General features: G+C 36.0%; 2 protein-coding genes across 2 annotated transcripts; both read left to right on the top strand.

Moving 5' to 3' along the window:
* Window positions 1-4,484: 4,484 nt before the first annotated feature.
* Window positions 4,485-9,980, top strand: LOC113705257 (transcription factor bHLH157-like). Its single transcript, XM_027227051.2, has 10 exons — window positions 4,485-5,154; window positions 5,887-5,976; window positions 6,111-6,219; window positions 6,396-6,437; window positions 6,530-6,589; window positions 6,840-8,360; window positions 8,580-8,681; window positions 8,814-8,945; window positions 9,069-9,200; window positions 9,305-9,980. The coding sequence occupies exons 1-10, from the start codon at window positions 5,057-5,059 to the stop codon at window positions 9,488-9,490; spliced, it is 2,472 nt and encodes an 823-aa protein (XP_027082852.1). The 5' UTR covers window positions 4,485-5,056; the 3' UTR covers window positions 9,491-9,980.
* Window positions 9,981-13,358: 3,378 nt separating this feature from the next.
* Window positions 13,359-15,711, top strand: LOC113706275 (aluminum-activated malate transporter 10-like). Its single transcript, XM_027228145.2, has 6 exons — window positions 13,359-13,893; window positions 14,017-14,157; window positions 14,257-14,529; window positions 14,617-14,726; window positions 14,821-14,964; window positions 15,119-15,711. Exons 1-6 carry the CDS (start codon window positions 13,542-13,544, stop codon window positions 15,605-15,607), a joined length of 1,509 nt encoding a protein of 502 aa, XP_027083946.1. The 5' UTR covers window positions 13,359-13,541; the 3' UTR covers window positions 15,608-15,711.
* Window positions 15,712-19,539: the final 3,828 nt, after the last annotated feature.

A 19,539-nucleotide genomic window follows, 5' to 3' on the forward strand; every position in this document is an offset into this window, starting at 1 on the left:
TTCACATCAAATTACAAAATTTTAAAAAATAGTAATCCAAATGGGCTCAATTCTTAAATTGTTAACCTATTCAACTGCCCATCAACGTTAAAAATCTGGATGATTGGGGTAAGCGTAGGAATAAGTGGAATCTCAGTAGTACAAAAAACGAGAGAGAGAGAGAGAGAGAGAGTACGGAGCTTGAAAAGAAGGGAAGTGTAGTAGTAGCAGCAGGGACTGGACAGGGGAGTTGTTGAGGTCGAAGGGAACTGGAATTGCAGAGGTAATTCAGCCGTCAAGGTTTTCTCTAGGACCGAGGTTTTCCGTTTTCGTTGGGGAATAGACAAGAGAGCAGTCTAGCAGAAGGGGGCTTCAGAAGATGATCCCTACAAACCCCACAAGAGAAATTTACAGTTTTGGGCCCACCACCAAACCTTGTCACTTGTCAGTCGTAATTGATGGTAAACCTCAACAGTTTCCGAGGTGGACCTATTTCTTCAGTTTTGCCTCCGCCCGGAATATTCTCCGGCTCAAGTGATAGCTCCCGACGATGCGACGCTTCTTGCAGCCTAGTGCTGCTACCCCTTTTCCAGCCTCACGCCCTCCTTTGGACCGTGTCGCCCAATTGCCAATAACAAGCACACTTTTTTTTTTTTTGGGGGGCCAAAAATATACATTCAGTCAATAAATATATTCGAAGAATGGAGTGTAATACATTCACACAAACTTACAGGAGGCATCCGGTAAGAGAAAATTCCAAAAATCAAATCAAGTTTTTTTTGAAAAAAGTTCCTAAATAACGAGAATTTTGATATAACATATAGTCAATGAATGTGCTCTTTAAAAAGTGTATTTAAGGAGTAAAATACCTAGACAATTTAAACAATGCAACTTTTGCTAAACATTATAGTTAGTAAATATATATTTTTTCGCCCTTTAAAAAATTTTAAAAAACTAATCACTTTTTCACATTTTTTAAATACTCTTACCCTTTGAGAATTTACTCGATCCACCAATGATTATGTAAGTGGGGGTTTTAGAATAAGGATTAATTGAAGTTGTGTGGCTGTTGTCCTCTCACATATTGTGTCTAAATTCAAGCGATGAGGTATGTTTGTTTGGACATCCATTATTTTGTAAATATTGTTTTACTTGCATTAAAAAAGTATTTTCTAATTTTGTTTTAATCTTTCTAATCATTTTTCATCTCAAGTAAAGCAAATCACAAAAATTGTTACATTGTTATTTTAAATAATTATTCTAAATAATTTTCTACCCAAACATACAGATATTCAAATAATCACTAGGATTGTCCTAGTAGCCAGAGAAGGGTCTTAGAGTTTTCTCACTATCTGATTCAAATTCGAATCTTATAAATTCAAACCCTGAACTTAACAGTGAAACTGAGATATGATAATGATGGATTAATACCATGCTGTCATATTTAGAATATTCAGCACTAATTCCTGGCTGCGACATTTATGTCTAGAATCTGTTCTCATTTGCATGGCATATTTACCACGTCAAAAAAACATGGCATGAATTTTAGAGTTGTTCAATGAAAGAATTAAACACATTAGGTAGGTATCTTTAATCCTTAGAGTTGGTCTTCTAGACGCGCTCGAAAGTGTGGTAGATTAGTAGCATATTCAAAGTCGCACCGCCCTAGCATAAGGCTGCAAATTTGAACATAGCCACTAGGTCTTTTTTAATGTTGATCCAAAAAAAAAAAAAAAAATCTCTTTAACTTGTTAGTTTGATTTTTTAAAGTTTATTCAAGCGTAAAGCACACTGCTTCTCTCTCTCTCTCTCAAGAAATAATAAAAGCTTATAAATAGTGTAGGCTAACCCTTTTAAGGTTTGTACATTATATTATGATTCCCCATCGGATTTTTACAATAGTTTCTTACGGATAATTTACCAACGACAAGTTTGTAGCAACAGGATAAGAGGCCGTTTGAATTGTATATTTTGGAAAAAATATAGTAATTTTTGTAGGATGTGATGTATATGAGGTAAAAAAATAATTTTATTTTACAAAAAAAAAATAATTTACTTTTGTAAAGATAAAAAAGTAATTAAAAAATATTCACAAGAAATATTAAAAAAATTTTGATTGATTTTGGTCTTAGATTTTCTTTTAGAGAAGGAGGCGGCGGGGGGGGGGGGGGATGAAATCGGATTGAAATTAAATTTGGGATGTCCAAAAGTATATCTTTGTATTTTTAGTAATTATTTTTCTTTTAGTTTCACGTGTGTGTGTGGTTATGTAAGCAATTAATCCTTAGTATCATAATTTATTTATTTATTAAATTTTAGGCAAGGGTTATGTGATTCCATTCCAATAGGAATTGAAAAAAAAATCGATCATTTGTCCTAAATGTGCTTCAAATTTAAAACATTACGGACCACATTTGCTGTGGCCCATATTTTGGGGGATCAAAATCGCCCCTACACCAAAATTTGGAGACCAGAACTGTAATATTTATCCTTTATTTTACTACGTGATTAACCTTAAAAAGAGTGCAAATCTGTCGCGGCATCCCATAGGGTGTTGTGGTAAAGGTGTTTGGGCTAACAACCGGAGAACTTTTTCTATCGATTAGTGTATGTACAATTTGAGTAGTAATAATTAGTGATGGACATGGTCATAATTTCTTTGGCCACTACAGAAATCTTGGCAGGCCTCTTGCTGAAAGGGACGCAAGGTTTTTATGGTTTCCGGCTTTTTGTTTTTGGTGGTGTGTTGGTCTTCTAGTCTAGTGAATGTAAAGTAAAGGTGTTTGGTTTTTTGTTTTCCAGGGGCTTCTCCTGAAAGGTCAAACGTTAAACATCATGAGTATCAATTCTTTTTTGTCTTTCTTTTCATTATGGGTTGTTCTCATCATACATTGTTGGTCGCATAATTGCTTTTAATTTTAGTAATTAGGACTCTCTCAGCTGACCAAATGGAATTGGTGAATACGGTTTGCAAGCACAAGAGAATCCATCTCTAAGGTCATGGAAAAGAATACGTTTGAATCTTCTCTTCAGTATGGAATTCATGTTGCAACTCATCTACCTTGTTGTTCTGGTAATTTCCCAAGAGTCCCCGTTTAGGATAAACCTCATTTGTCGTTTTTCTTTTCCGTCGGTCAAGTAAAACAAATGATTGCCAGTTAAACGTTAAATCCCGACGCTCATACTTGCCCATTACGACTCACCATTGGAGTACTCGTACTAATCTGAATCCTAATCATTTATTTATCTCATCTAATCACGACTAATCCACTGTCTGCAAAATTATCCAAGGCTTACTTTACTTCTTGACAAACAACATAATTTTGCTTAAATAAAGCTGCACTAATGACACTAAATACCCTTTTTTTTTTTTTCAGATACAGTGGGTATCTGGACTTTCGACCCGACTAATTTCCCTGCGACCCGAAAGGGAAAGTTCCATCCTCTCGGACACGTTAACCCTGAGACTCAAATTCTGGTGGAAAAGATGGATAATGCTTCCTTAGGGAGGGTACGTGATCAAGCGAGCTATTTAGGATGGCCTAATGACACTAAATACATTAATACGTGAGTATTTGACATCGTACACATACCAAGTGAGAAGGAGAAATTCTCATTCTATTTTATTTTATCTCTCTCTCTTTATTGATCTCTTTTTTTTTTTTTTTTTTATCACTGTGGGTATCCGGGTCTACACCCGACTAATCCCATAGCGCTCCAGCAGAGCGGGCCCTACCGATGCTGAAGAAGATAACAACTGGGTTGCTGCCCGAAATCGAACCCAGGTGAAACTCATCTAAGGAGGTTACTTCCACCGGCAGACCAACCCAGCGCGGGTCTCTTTTATTGATCTCTCAATCAATGACCAGCGTACAATGTACTGCTTAATTTTCTTTGATTCTAGTGCACATGAAATATCATCATAAGCCTCTATGATATAAGGAGGAAACTTTTATTACAAACTTGTGTAATTTGCCTATAATCATACTGTAAATCACACTGTATTTCAGTATTTAATCACAAGCTATAGTAATCAATTCTTATGCAAAATACAGTAAATTTTATCAAGCATCACGAATAGCCGGTAGACATATACAATGGCGCAAGAATAACCAAAAGGGACCTTCAGCTGAAAATCTTCCTCGAAGACGTGATTAGCAAAAATAGATACCAAAAAGAAAAAGAAAAAGAAAAAGAAAAATGATCATAAATGCGCAGCATAAATGAGGAAAATCTCTGTTCCCTTCCACTTTCGTACTTTGATCTAATAGTTTACTTTCTACGTGGAAAATAAATGACCCGCCTTGCCTCCCATCCAATCCACACAGGAAAATATCAGCTGAATCCTTTACATCCCATTTTTTTCTAAAATACAAAAAACAAAACTTTTGTTATATTCCTGATTCGCCTAATTTCTACCGTTTTCTTATAAACTAGTATTTTTTTTTATAAAAGCTTTTCATTTGATCTATTCTTGATATATAATAAAAAATGGAGGTGCAGTTGCATCATTACGCTGCTAGCGATATCTGTAACCATATCAAAACATTAAATCCACCTCAAATCCTCTTGCCTTCTCTCACCGGGCCACTTTATAGATTATGTTGCTATTTGTGTGTTTTGAGTGCTTAAGTGGTCTACTCTCCCCATCTTGAGCCCCCTCAACAGTTTTTCTTTTGGATTAAGAACTGCTTTTTAGCTTCCGCCATTGGTTTCTGAAATCCATCCGTCATCTCTTCGGTTTTGTTGCGGTACTACGTTTGCCAGCTTAAGGACCCTCTCAGAACTCTTCATTGTTTTCCACACACAAATAAACTGCTGCCTTTTACTTTTGTTTACTGAAGCTTCTTAACCTCAGCAAGAAAATATTCCTTTTTTTTTCTGCTGGCTGTTTGCTTCTCTTCAATTCTGATCTGGGCTGTTGCAAAACCCAGAAGTTGGTTTAATGAAAAGATTAAATCTTGGAAAGATTTGGGGTTGACTTGGACTTGGGCTTGCTTCGTCCTGGTTTTGTTTAGTATATATAAAAAGGCTAGGCTGCATTTTGAAATCCATTTGCGAAACGCTTACAGAGTTAATGGGCGATTCTATAGTAAAAGAGACTCTGGAGAGCCTTTCTTGCAACAACGGATGGTCTTATGGTGCTTTCTGGGGTTTTGATCAGAAAAATTCTTTGTAAGCTTTGTCTTTTTTCTCGTTTCTCTCTCTCATGTATGCATGTCATATTATGCATGATTTTAATTTCGGTGTCTCTCCTTTTTTTTTTTAACGGTTGCCAAAACCACCCGTTTCTTTGGCTAATGCAAAAATTTAATCTGCTTTTTTTTTTTGACCCCTCTAATCTTGAGTTGTAAAATTGTGAAGTCAAAAGGTTTTGATCTTTTAGTGTACTACCATTTGATTTCTACAGGTATATTTCTTTTACTTACCCGTTTCTTGATTTACTTGTCGAAATCAGAACTGTTTCCTTTTTTGAGTACATATCCTCCCTTAACCACTTTATCACTCTGTGTTAATTATATCTTTGACAAGAGGGCAATACATACGACAAAATGAAATCGAACTGCTCTTTCGAAATTTTCTTTTCTTTGTTGTAGTGTTACAATTATTTGCCCTATTGTGTACAAGTTCTTGATGGTAGTAAATTTCACCTGGTTAATATGGTAAATTAGAGGAGAATTTATTAGTGCTTGTATATACTTGATCGCGGAGAAAGGATATGAGAAAGGATAATATGTACGGATTTTCAGTCTGTTCAAATTAATGTTTGTTTCCCCCCACCCTTTTTTTTTAAGTTTAAAAGGAAGTGAACTTTTCTGATTTTCATAATAGATTGGCAGACTCGGGGTTAATTTCATTATACTTGTGCTGTTCTTCTTAAGGCCAATTAAGTGTTTCAAATTGCAGATTATTGACATTGCAAGACGTGTACTGTGAAGAACACTTGGGAGTTGTTATTGACGACATGCTCGTACAAGTTCACATGCTGGGCCAAGGGTATGCCAACCTCTCAATGTACATTCTTCTCAATCGAGTGTGGTATGGAGGACAAATTCCTCCTTACCCAACTTGCAGTGAATGCATCAGGGAGAATTTTGACAAGGTTAAGATTCCTTTTTTGATTCATGTAGGGTCATTGGCCAATCTGCTTTTACCAAGAACCACAGATGGATGATTTCTGATTCTCATTCTGGAAAACTGAGTCCCTCAGGATCACTTCAGAATTCTGATGCCCTCCAGGTAATTGAGTTTCGTCTTGCTTTAGATACTGTTGAGCAGCTCGCATCCTATCGACTATCATGTTGGTACTCTCAGTGTAGTAGTTCTTTCTCTATAGCATGCAAGCATAATCCCATTCGTCAAAATCTTTCTTGATTCCCTTAAATTTATAAATTAATCATTTGCTTGTTCCGCAGGATTATTCTGCGTTTCATTGCCAATTTTCCAATGGGATAAAGGTGAGTTGCTTAACTTTTATTTGTTTAGTCTTTTCTGTAGCTTTTTCTATGTTGTTAGTCATGGCCAATATTGTAAATTTCTTGTTTTGCAGACAATTGTTGTTATCTCAGTGGAACCGCTGGGCGTGGTTCAATTTGGATCTACTCAAAAGGTCAGCTTTAGGCTCCTTACCTATTCCAAGTGAACCAACATAAGCTCATTGTTCTTACTTCTGCTTGCCGATCATCCTCAAATTCTCTAGTAGACATTTGTTTTGGCAAATATCCTGAAATCTATATTTTTCCTTGGATTTCAACTTATTCATGGCAGTTCAAAACGGGGTTTTAGGTATCCTTGATTAGTATTTTTTTTAGCAATGTGACAAATATATATATATATATATATATTTTTTGGTTCTGCAGCTTGCTGAGAGATTGGAGTTTGTTACTCAAACAAGAGAACTTTTTCAAAGCATCGAAATACTTCAGGGGCTTGCTTTGTCGGAAATTGAACCTTTGTCTTTGCAAAATGATGCTTGGGAAGCAAGTGGGTTGTTTGCTTCACTAATTTCATGTCAGAGTCCACATTCTGCGACTCCTGCATTTCAACATGGTGATAGCTGCGCAGATTTAATTGAAAAAGATTGTTTGCTAGAGAATATCACACCGTCATTTCCTTCCACTTCAGACTGTGAGACAACAGGCCCTCTTGCCACTGCATCATCACTAGGTGACAATGGACTAAGATTTCCCAGTACAGTAGCTCATGTTGACAGCAATGGCAATAAATCTACTGCATCATCACTAATGTTTGAGCACTCTGCTTCTCAAGGTCCTTTTAACTGTTCATGGACTGATTATGATATTCAAGAGAGCTCAATATTCAATTTAATGTGTAACTTGGAGTCGTTTATTGACATGCCGAAGACCTCGCAGCAGCTCTGTGAAAACAAGATGAGCAATCAGAATCATGGTCTGTGGTTCCACTCAGCTGAAGATCAACTTCAGAGGCCAAGTAACCTTTGCACATTTGAAGAGTTGCTGCCAGAAATTGAATTTGCAAAGTCTGTCTCCAAGCATTGTACGAATGATGACCTTTTCCAATGGTTTTCTCCCATGACAGACGAGAACAATGACATCATGGAAGCAAAACTAAAAAGTGACCCATCAGGCACATCAGAAGTTATTTCATTATCTTCAAATTCCAAAGGACATCATGTTCCTACTAATCTCATCTTGGGCAACCAGCCATCCACCTCGGTACAAAGTTCAGTCACTAATGCCATAAATTCGGCTGAAAAAGAGAAAGGTTCAGGTATTTTTGGCAATGATATGAGATCTGATTGTCCTAGAGTGGATATGTGGTCAAAAAACCCTGGAGATTGGGAAGATGTAATGAGGTCAATGGATATCAGTGGTCACTTGCATTTTTGTGCTTCCAGTTCAGACTGCATGTCGGAGCAATACCTTGAGTCCAAGCTTAGGACCTCAAACACATTGTTCTCCCAATTAGGACTTTATCAGAGGTTGGATGCAATTGGTAGAGGATCTTGTTCAGTTGCTAACTCTGATTTTAGAGATGAGTGGTCTTCAACAGCGAAAAGAAGGAAGATTGAGAGTCCCTTGCTTTCTAGTAATGAAGTGAGTTGTCTTCCTGAATTTGTTGGAACTGTAAATTCATTGCAGCCAGTACATCATCTAAACAGCACAAGCAATTTTGAATCGAAAGATAAGGTTATCAGAAAAAAAGAAGCTGGTTCATGCAATGATGACAATTGCAGTATTATTGCAGAAGACACTGTTTTGTCACCCAAGAAGCTTGAGCTGCCTGCAAAAACGATAAAAAAGAAGGCCAAACCAGGGACTAAACCTAGGCCAAGAGATCGACAGCAGATTCATGACCGTCTTTTAGAATTGAGAGATTTGATCCCTAATGGTGAAAAGGTATGTAGATCTCAAATTTTATTTTTTTAATAAAAGAAAGAAACAGAAGACTTGTTTGCATTTTCTTTCTGATAAAAGAGTTTCTTTTCCTCCTTGTAAGAAAGGAAACATATTTTTTCTGTTTATATTCTAATATCATAGGTCGCATTTAATGCTCTAATTGCAAAGTCTGTCGTATGCGATAAGTTTGATTTGCATGTTTGTTGGTTGATGTAACAGATGAGCATTGATCGGTTGCTGCATCTGACTATAAAACACTTGCTTTTCTTGCAATGTGTCACAAGACATGCCAAAAGATTTGTACAGACTGATGAGCTAAAGGTAAAAGCTTGTTGGTAGTTTTTTTGTGTCATCATCTTGTACTAGTTTTGATTCTAAGAAATGGAGTTTCCATCTTAATTTTAAGTCTCACGTGGAACAAAACTATGGGATTTCTGTGTATTTTGTCGACAGAGTGGAACGGTTGGGAATGGATACCCTAACAGTGGCAAGGGGGTTACATGGGCATGTGAAGTTGGAGATCAAACGATGTTTTGTCCATTGATAGTTGAGGACCTTAGCGTTCCTGGCCAAATGCTTATCGAGGCAAGTGAAAAACAATTCCACTTGTATATTGTGTTTCCTGCATATGTTACAGACAGTACAGAAGTATGCATGATCAAGTACTTTGGGATATATGAATCTAAAAAATATTCATCTTTCCTGCAGATCCTATGTGAAGAGCAGGGTTTTTTCCTGGAAATAGTGGACATAATTCGTGGCTTTGGCTTGACCGTTTTGAAGGGAGTGATGGAAGTTCGTGAGACCAAAATATGGGCGCGATTCAATGTTGAGGCTGAGGTAATATTGAACTAAATATGACTAACAAGTAACAAATAAGACCATATAGTTTTGTGTAGCTTTCTTTTGGTCTACTAATCAGGTGTGGTTCCAATGTCTTGCAGGAAAATCGGCAGCATGTTACCAGGCATGAGATCTTTTCCTCACTTGTTCAGCTTCTACAATTGACGGGTTCAACCAGGATCCGTGAAAGTGACCAGCTTGACAATGTTATGGATGGAGGAGCCGCTTTCTTGAAAAGTTGCCAACAATCTGCTCTACAACTCGTATCAGGACAGGTTGATGCTTAAATTTGAACCTTATTTCCACAATGGAGGCAGGCATCTGCAATTAGTTTTTCTCGTCTGGTGTTCGAGAAACTGAAGATGGAATGTCAAATTAGAAGTGCATGCACTAGAATGATGCTGATTTTGCCCCCAGTGACCAACAGCTTCCTTGAAATGGACATGCCTTCTTCAAATGCTTTTGAAATACATCCTTAAAAATTAGCATTACTTGCTATAGAAGCGTTAGAAGAATTAAGTTTTCCCAATCCGCTGTATCCATTTTGGACCTGCATTTCAGGTCGTGGGAGAAGAGGGATTTGGAGGTAACTAGATCAGTGATTCTTTCTTTTCCATTTTTCCCTGAGCAGGGTGGGGGGTGATATCTAGACCCGTATCAGGCTGCATATGTAACAGAGGTTGATAGATTAAATGGTAAATCACGACAACCAACGACAATTTGGTTTGGCTGTATGTTGCTATACGGAAGAAGAGTTCTGTGTTTTTCCCTATCTAATTTTGGCTTTCGCCCCTGGTTTTGTCCCCTGCGGCTTAACAGAATTGTATGCTGTGGCTTGGATTCTTAAACCAGGAAGCACATGAGGTGTTTGCCACCCAACGTACCTTCTCATAGGGTTTCAGCTTTGGAAAGAAATAAAAAAAAGGGAGAAGAAATGCAAAAAGTATCAGTATGTCGTTTTGAGAATGCTTCAGGCAACGGGCAATGGTAGTAGCGTGGAAGCCAAATCCTAAACGCTGTCGATCTCACATGATGCAGTCTATCTTGATCTTGTAGTACCATGGAAGTGATACAATTTCTACCCGGCTGGTAGATTGTACAAATGCCAGAATAAATTTTCCATCCAAATCTGACCGGCTAATAAACATGCTTTATGTTAAATCACCTTCCTCATCTAAACACGGAACTGAATTCAATATGATTCCTAATTCAGGAGGACTCCATAAACATGCTTTTGGTGGTGTAGTGGTAGTCCAATCAATTAACAACACAGTATTGAGTTTGTGAATAAGACAAACAGTAGCAATTTCCAGGAGGATGTGAAGAAAAAAAGGTAGAAAACAACGTTTGATGGTTCATTTACCAAAGGGGACTTTTGATAGTTGAGCTTGCTTTTCAAATCAGTGCACTCTGGCATGCTCTCTATCACATTGAGATAAGTGCTCTTCCCATTCAGGCAGCGTAAAGCTTGAAGCAACCAATCAAACCACATTGAAAACCTAATACCACCCTGTATCCAAATGCTAATAGCCCCAGACCTTAAAAAATAAAATAAAATAAAGGGCTGTCCATTCATGACCTAAATTTGCTTTCAGAACTTGGAATGAGATGAAAGTTTTTGATTACTCAAATCGCAAGCCTGTATTGTATTATCTGATTGCAGTAACCATCCACGACAAGGACAGACAGCATGGTTTTAAGGATTATTTACTTTCCAGGTTAATCAATGGTTTAGTATTTAGTGGTGCTCAAAATTTTGTAGCAAAAAAAAAAAAAAAAAACATATTGGGTTAAATATTGTAGCAGATATATCAAGAGATAGTGAAGGAGTCCGCTTTTCCAAACATTCTGATTTAACGACTCAAGGGGACAGATGAAGACATCCACTCGTTAGAAAGGCAGAGTGAAGTGTAGCGAAATGTTGATGATGTTTGAAGAGAAGGAAAATGTTTGGATGATTGCTGAATGTATAAGCTTTTTGGGGTGGGTGGGGGGTGGGATAATTTTATGTCAGCAAGACTTTTCTGCCACAAACTACCCCCTCCTGTTGAGATATGCAACTTTTCCTACCGATTTTATCAGATTATGTTTGATATCAAAATAATTTAGTTATTAGAAAATAAAGATATTTGTTAATCAAAGATCATGTTGATTTGTTAACAAATATATTAGCTAAGATTTGCTAGTAGTAGAAGATTATATTTTGTTAAGATTTTTAGGATAATTGTTAGTTGGATATTTTGCTAGTTTATTTCATATAATCACTATAAATAGTGAGTTGATGAATGTAGAACATAAGCTCATTTTCCACCTTCAATAAAAGTCTCTTATAAGCTTTTTTTGCAACACTAAGGTGTTGTTTCTTAGTTTATGCCCCAAAAAATCAACAAAGTGGTATCAAGAGCCTATATCTTAAGGGTCTTAGTCTTTTTTTTTTAGAGTGATGCATTGGTGAGAATCCATTATAAGTTCAAAACCATGATAGGAAAGAACTTTTTGTCAAATGTTTCAACTTTTAGTGGTGAAATTTAACAAATTTGGGCCATAAAATTTTGGACTTATTTGGTAGTCAATGATCTACGGGATATGGTGGAGATGAAATTTGTTTCACCAGCATTTGAAGAGCTGATGGATACACAAATTAGAGACCACAAAGTTGCAGTTAGACAGAGATCCAAGGCCAGCATTCACATATCAGTTTTTTATGCTGTTTTCACAAGAATAATGGCTAATAATTTGATTGAGAATAAATTATTCTCAATTAAAATAAAAATGAGAAGTTTCACTACGAATTGGTCAGATTTTGACAATTCTAAAGTGGAACATGATGATGAAATCAAGAATTCAGATCCTGAAAAAATTCAGGAGAAGATTATTGATAAGTCAGGAGATATCAGATTGATTCCTGATATCTATCAAGATTATAACATTTCTGTTTTTTGGTCTACAGATTTTGATGGTGATGGAAAAATGAAGAACCATGTAGAATTTCATATTTTCTGTATAAGTTCAAATATCGTCAAAAGATGTTCTATTTTAAACCTATGAGAAGGTTATTTGGAAACATTAAAAAAATCATCTTTTATGTGGAGTTTGGCATGAGAAGACAAAAGAAGAAATTCATTGCAAGGCTAATCATCAATTGCAGAATTTCTTACAAAAGTCTCGTTCAAAATAAGATTAAAAAATTTGAGAAGACAGTTGAAAATCTGCAGCAAAAGTAGCAAGGAGGAATGTTGAGATATGCAACTTTTCCTACAGATTTTATCAGATTATGTTTGATATCAAAATAATTTAGTTATTAGAAATTAAGAATATTTGTTAACCAAAGATCATGTTTGGTTTGTTAACAAATATATTAGCTAAGAATTGCTAGTAGTAGAAGATTATATTTTGTTGAGATTTTTAGGATAATTGTTAGTTGAATATTTTGCTAGTTTATTTCATGTAATCACTATAAACAGTGAGTTGATGAATGTAGAACATAATCTCATTTTTCAACTTCAATACAAGTCTCTTATAAGCTTTTTTTTGTAACACTAAGGCGTTGTTTCTTAGTTTATGCCCCAAAAAACCAACACTTCCCCCCGGCGGGCACACTGCAGATGATATTTTCAATTGATGTCTTGTAACCAACCTTTTCATATCATATCTCATTATCAACTTGAGAATGTTAATAACCCTGTGCCCGTAACTTAGCTGGAAATAGAAAACAAGAAAAGTTGTTATTCTCTGTTGTAAAAAAATTTGAGCAACAAAAATTGTTTCCCTCCTCCATGCCTTCTGTCCCAACTCCCAACTAGTAGTTTGTCAATCCTGATCTCTTTCACGTTCATATTTCCATGTACTAGAAATACTACTATCCTACATACATCGTGGTGCTTGACATTGCATATATCATCAATGCCAGCGTGTTATGAGAGAGAGAGAGAGAGAGAGAGAGAGAGAGAGATTCAGTGATGTACGCAACAAAAGCACTCCAAAGCCTGACCTAACGAGATTACAAAAGAATTCGGTGGCCTCAAAAAAAGATAAAATGCTTTAGGGAATTCAGTTCCCTTTTTTTTCCTAAAAAAAAAAAAAAAACCTGTCCTACAAAGTGAGTTGAAATCTTCATCCGTCAGCACTCAGGCCTCTGTATAAAATCATCAAGCGGTCAATTGGATTGATTATCCCATGCGTGCGTTATAAGCTTAGCCCTTTGATCCGTAGTGCTAAATGAAAAGCATTGGGTTCTCGTAGGATTCATTGATACCTCTTGTACAATCCCAAAGACCCTTAGCTTCATCCGACTTCCGCTGCATTGTTTATTAACTAAATCTACATATCATCCCAAAGATGACTAACATCAAGGAAGATGCTGGGAGAGTTGAATGGAGGATAAGGGTGGATGAAAAAGACGGCTCGTCCGATCAGGTTTTGGAAACAGAACCAGGTCCTGCAAATGGTTTCTGTCGTGTTTTCAAGTGCCTGGTTGCAAATAAGTTTTCCATGAGACTGCTGAGGTTTTTAAAGAAGGCATGGCATTTGGGAGTAGATGACCCTAGGAAAGTGTTCCACTGTCTCAAGGTGGGAATAGCTCTCAGTGTCGTCTCCTTGTTTTACTACATGAGACCTCTGTACGATGGTGTTGGAGGAACTGCCATGTGGGCAGTTATGACAGTGGTCGTGGTCTTCGAAAATACTGTTGGTAGGTACCAACCACTAAACGTATATCAAGATGCTTAATTGGAACTCAAGTTTCAAGGTGGTAGTGTATACTACTGTTGGTAATACCCAAATAAATACTAACCCTGTTCATGATATTTTGCAGGTGCAACCATCTCAAAAAGCCTGAACAGAGCTATCGGAACTTGTCTAGCTGGATTGCTCGCTGTAGGAATCCATTGGGTCGCCAGTAAATCAGGGAACAAACTTGAGCCTGTTATTGTGGAAGGATCCCTCTTCCTTTTAGGTACAAAAAGCTTTTAACTTGTCAAAAGTGTTAAACTTAGCATGGAGGAAACTCCTGCATATGATTGTGTACGGAATAACTATTCTCTTCATCCTCCAGCTTCTGCAGCGACCTTCTCCAGATTTGTGCCGGCGGTGAAGAAAAAGTTTGATTATGGCACTGTGATCTTTATTCTCACCTTCAGTCTGGTATCTGTATCTGGTTATCGGGTGGAAAAATTATTTGATATGGCCAAGCAAAGGCTATCAACCATCATTATCGGGACTTCGTTGTGCATTCTGACAAGCATGCTGGTTTCCCCTATTTGGGCTGGTCAGGAGCTTCATTGTTTGATCATAAAAAACATGGAAAAATTAGCCACATCTTTAGAATGTGAGTTTTCTTGTTCTATTAGAGCACAGTAGTTTAATATGCAAAATCAACGTTCTCAAAATGGTGATTCTCCAATTTTTTTTCTAGGTTGTGTAGCTGAATATTTTGATGATGGTCAGAAAACCACTAGTGCCCCGGTGCAAAATCTACAGGCTTACAAATGTGTATTGAATTCCAAGGCTACTGAAGAATCAATGGTAGGTTATAGGGTATTAGCCTGCTGGTTTTCCTGCAATTGCCTTGCCTCCATAAATACAGGCTGGCTGAATATGGTGATTGGAATTTCTGTAGGCCAATTTTGCTGCATGGGAGCCTGCTCATGGTAGCTTCAACTTCCAGCATCCATGGAAACAATACCTTAAGATTGCTGCAGCCATGCGTGACTGTGCATATTGCATTGAGGCACTAAATAGTTGCATCAGTAATAAAAAACAGGTATCCTCAATTTGGTACAATCTCGTATAATCCGATTGTTCTGTGTGTATCATAGACAAGTCCTTTAATTAGCTTAATCAAACTGCAACATTCTCTCTAGGAGCTAGCACTTCAAATTAACTCATTCAGGTAATATTGATTCCGTTCAATGCAGGCTTCCAAATCCATGAAGAAGCATCTAAGTGATATCTGCCTCAAAGTGAATTCCAGTTCGGGGAGCATTCTAAGGGAACTCGCAATCAACCTTGAGACTTTTAAGAAAACCTCCAAAATGGATATCTCAATTGAAGAAATGAACAACTCAGTTCAAGAAGTAAAAAACTACCTGAAGTCCCTCCCTGGTTTAGTCCTGACGCCAACAACTTCAGAGACAAAATCATCTGAAACGGCAATAATGGAACCGCTTCTGACAACTAACACCATACCTCTTGTGGAAGTCATACCATTGGTAACATTTACTTCCTTATTAATTGAGATTCCAACACGCGTCGAAGCCATTGTTGATGCAGTTGAAGAGCTAGCTAACAAGGCTAAGTTCAAGCCTGCTCCTGATGACAAACCAAAACAGAATGAACAAAACAACAAAACTGTATCTGAACAACTAAACGATGAAAAGACAATGAAGACCCTTCAGAGCGTCTGAGTTTTATCTAATTGTTTGTTAGCAGTAATTCTTCACTTAGAATGTATATAATGGGGTAAAGGCTGCAGCGAATTGAACGCTAGGCCAGAAATTCCTGTGCTAAATCAGCCCATCTCCTGATGATATATATATATATATATATATATATATATATTTCTGTCAATGAGCATAATAGAACTTCAGTTAACATGCGACACCACGTTCAGGGAGTACATCTACACAACACATTGTTTCCAATTTGATCTCCATGTTGGGATTATCCTATTAATTTGACAACAGCAATTGTACTTGATGCAAACTCTAAACCATTCTGGTACTAACTGATCAAAGGATCTTTCTTTTAGGTAGTCCAACTCAAAACTCTAAAAGATCTTATCATTGGTATAAACTGGTACATAAAGGAGGCAATATGACTTCTACGTGTGAAATGCTTTCTGTTCTAAACTTTTTCCTGTTTTAAGAATCCAAGAATATGGAGATTTGTCGCTAACAAGATTTGATAATATTCGCAAGAGGAAACTGAAAATATTACTCATGGCAACGATTAGCACTCCTAAGCTGAAATGTCGTACCCTATTTTGCATCTGTTTCTATTAGCTAAAGGAACAGATTAACGGAAACAGTCCCTTTAGCTTCTGCAAGGATGATATTGTATTGCCCAAGGTATCGTTTTTTTCTTCGTTGGGTTGGACTGGTAATTTTGCTTTAGGTTTTCTCGGGTAAATGTCCAAGGCAATAGATGTAATACAACGGACTAGGATGCAGGCTAAAAAGTTACAAATTTTCACAGGATTCCATGGAGTGGAAGTTCCTTCTCATTAAAATGAATCGAGTACACCAGGTTCATGAAAATAATCAAACAACAATGGCATAGAAATTTTCAAGCAAAGGAGAAAAATAAAATAAAATTGCTAAGCATAACCCACTGGCTAAATGCATTAAGAGAGTGGAGGCAGGAAAGTTATGGAAGAATAATGCGGTTGTTTTGCTTCATTAATTTGCAATACGTTGCTGCAGTCGTCGTCATTAATAACTCACTGCTTCGAACTTTGCCATGTATAGTGACAGACCTTCAAAGTTGGGTTCTTTTCTTTTTTGAGGGGTGCTTCTGTTTTGATGCTTTGCATCTCCTGTTATGATGTACTCAGTATAAACAATTTTTCATCGTTCAATTTCTTCCGTCTTTACAGTTTTGGTTGCTCTCACACCATGAAAAACGAAAACAGCTTCTTTTTCACATGCCAGACAGGCAGCCAAAAAGTTGCCTCCATTCTTTGTGGAAGAAACTGTTCGTCCAGCCCCTAAACTATTCTCATTGCATTCTTTTAGCTCTTCAATAATATATTATTATAAATTAGCCCTTCAACAAAAAAAAGTGTCATGATTAAGGACTTTCGTCAAATTTAGCTCTGATGAAAGGAGGGATAAAATTCACCGGATACAAGAATTTCTTAATAGTAAAGTATCTAGAGAGCCTTTAAACTATTTTCATTGTCAAGTTTTAACTCCTAATTTAAACTTGTTTCAGAGTAGCCCCTAAACAATTAAAAATATATACTTTCAGCCCTCCCAACCATTTTAGTTATAAGTGCAATCGAAACCAAAGGATCAAGACCAGAATCAAAAGGGCTGAGAAGAACATTACACTTTATTTTACCATTATTAGATTCAGCCTTTTGCAACGTTGAATAATGAAGTGTGCTCTTCATCTTAACTCTTTTGATTTTGGTCTCGATAGTTATATTACGTGATTGAACAAAATGTCATTTAGTTCAAACTACATTTACTACTAAAACTATCGAAAGGGTCAAAAGTATACACTTTTAATTGTTTTGGGGCTGCTTTTATAAATTAGGAACCAAAACTTGATAACGAGACAATAGTTTAAGGATTTTTGTTTATTTTTTGGGGCATGAACTAAGAAACAACACTTTAGTGTTGCAAAAAAAACTTATAAGAGACTTGTATTAAAGATAGAAATGAGTTTATGTTCTACATTCATTAACTCACTATTTATAGTGATTACATGAAATAAACTAGCAAAATATCCAACTAACAATTATCCTAAAAATCTCAACAAAATATAATCTCCTTCTACTAGCAAATCTTATCTAAAATATCTGTTAACAAACCAACATGATTTTTGGTTAACAAATATCCTTATTTTTCTAATAACTAAATTATTTTGATATTAAACATAATCTAGCAAAATATGTAGGAAAAGTTGCATATCCCAACACTCCTCCTTGTCACTTTTGCTGCAGATTTTCAATTGTCTTCTCAAATCTTTGAATCTTGTTTTGAACGAGACTTTTGTAAGAAATTCTGCAATTGATGATTAGCCTTGCAATGAACTTCTTCCTTTGGGTTTTTATGCAAGCTAAATATTAGTCTTGCAACGAACCACTTCTTTTGTCTTCTCATGCCAAACTCCACATAAAAGATGATTTTTTTTTTAATATTTCCAAATAACCTTCTCATAGGTTTAAAATGAAACATCTTTTGACGATATTTGAACCTATACAGAAAATATAAAATTCTGCATGGTTCTTCATATTGTCATCACCATCAAAATCTGTAGACTCAAAAACAGAAATGTTATAATCTTGATAAATATCAGGAATCAATTTGATACCTCCTGACTTATCAATGATCTCCTCCTGAATTTTTTCAGGATCTGAATTCTTGATTTCATCATCATTGTTCCATTTTAGAATTGTCAAAATCTGACCAATTCATAGTGAAACTTCTCCTTTTTATTTTAATTGAGAATAATTTATTCTCAATCAAATCATTAGCCATTATCCTTGTGAAAACAGCATCAAAAACTGATATGTAAATGCTGGCCTTGGATCTCTGTCTAACTGCAACTTTGTGGTCTCTAATTTGTGTATCCATCAGCTCTTTAAATGCTGGTGAAACAAAATTCGTCTCCACCATATCTCGTAGATCATTGACTACCAAATAAGTCCAAAATTTTATGGCCCAAATTTGGTAAGTTTCACCACTAAAAGTTGAAACATTTGACAAAAAGTTCTTTCTTGTCGTGGCTTTGAATTTATAATGGATCCTCACCAATGCATCACTCTCAAAAAAAAAAAAAAAAAGACTCAGGCCTTAAGATATAGGCTCTGATACCACTTTGTTGATTTTTTAGGGCATGAACTAAGAAACAACACCTTAATGTTGCAAAAAAAGCTTATAAGAGACTTGTATTGAAGGTAGAAAATGAGCTTATGTTCTACATTCATCAATTCACTATTTATAGTGATTACATGAAATAAACTAGCAAAATATCTAACTAATAATTATCCTAAAAATCTCAACAAAATATAATCTCCTTCTACTAGCAAATCTTATCTAAAATATCTGTTAACAAACCAATATGATATTTGGTTAACAAATATCCTTATTTTTCTAATAACTAAATTATTTTGATATTAAACATAATCTAGCAAAATATGTAGGAAAAGTTGCATATCCCAACAATTTTTCATATGCTTTCACTTATCCTTCTATTGACTAAATTTGACGAAAGTCCTTAAACATAATACTTTTTTTTTGTGTTGAGGGTCTTCTTTGCGATAATACATTATTGACAGGCCAAAAACGTATAAAGGAAATAGTTTAATGGCCAACTTGCCGCAACAAATTGCAATTGATACTTTCTCTTCTTAGCGGAAGCCTTTTTTTTTTTTTTTTTTTCAACTAGCGAAGTTCCAAATTTCTGCATTGTTCTGTCTAATTACGTAAATTGATATAACTTTCGCATAAGCTTAGTAAACTTTTGGTGTAACCATATCATGAATTCTGCACAAATTTAGTCAAAAAGAAAAAAAATTCATGCTTACACTAAATTTGTATTAGTTTATATCAAATGTTATACGAATTATACAATTGCATAGAATTGGAACTAGAGAGGCCCAAATCCA

This window comes from Coffea arabica, chromosome 8c (genome assembly GCF_036785885.1).
Source record: "Coffea arabica cultivar ET-39 chromosome 8c, Coffea Arabica ET-39 HiFi, whole genome shotgun sequence".
In the NCBI taxonomy this organism is placed as follows: domain Eukaryota; kingdom Viridiplantae; phylum Streptophyta; class Magnoliopsida; order Gentianales; family Rubiaceae; genus Coffea; species Coffea arabica.

Excerpts from the sequence above, each read along its gene's own strand:
- LOC113706275 (XM_027228145.2), top strand. The coding sequence starts at position 13,542 with ATGACTAACATCAAGGAAGATGCTGGGAGAGTTGAATGGAGGATAAGG. Across the intron at positions 14,158-14,256 it reads AGGATCCCTCTTCCTTTTAG|CTTCTGCAGCGACCTTCTCC; the intron begins GTACAAAAAGCT and ends TTCATCCTCCAG. Across the intron at positions 14,727-14,820 it reads AGGCTACTGAAGAATCAATG|GCCAATTTTGCTGCATGGGA; the intron begins GTAGGTTATAGG and ends GAATTTCTGTAG.
- LOC113705257 (XM_027227051.2), top strand. The coding sequence starts at position 5,057 with ATGGGCGATTCTATAGTAAAAGAGACTCTGGAGAGCCTTTCTTGCAAC. Across the intron at positions 5,977-6,110 it reads GTTCACATGCTGGGCCAAGG|GGTCATTGGCCAATCTGCTT; the intron begins GTATGCCAACCT and ends TGATTCATGTAG. Across the intron at positions 8,361-8,579 it reads TGATCCCTAATGGTGAAAAG|ATGAGCATTGATCGGTTGCT; the intron begins GTATGTAGATCT and ends TTGATGTAACAG.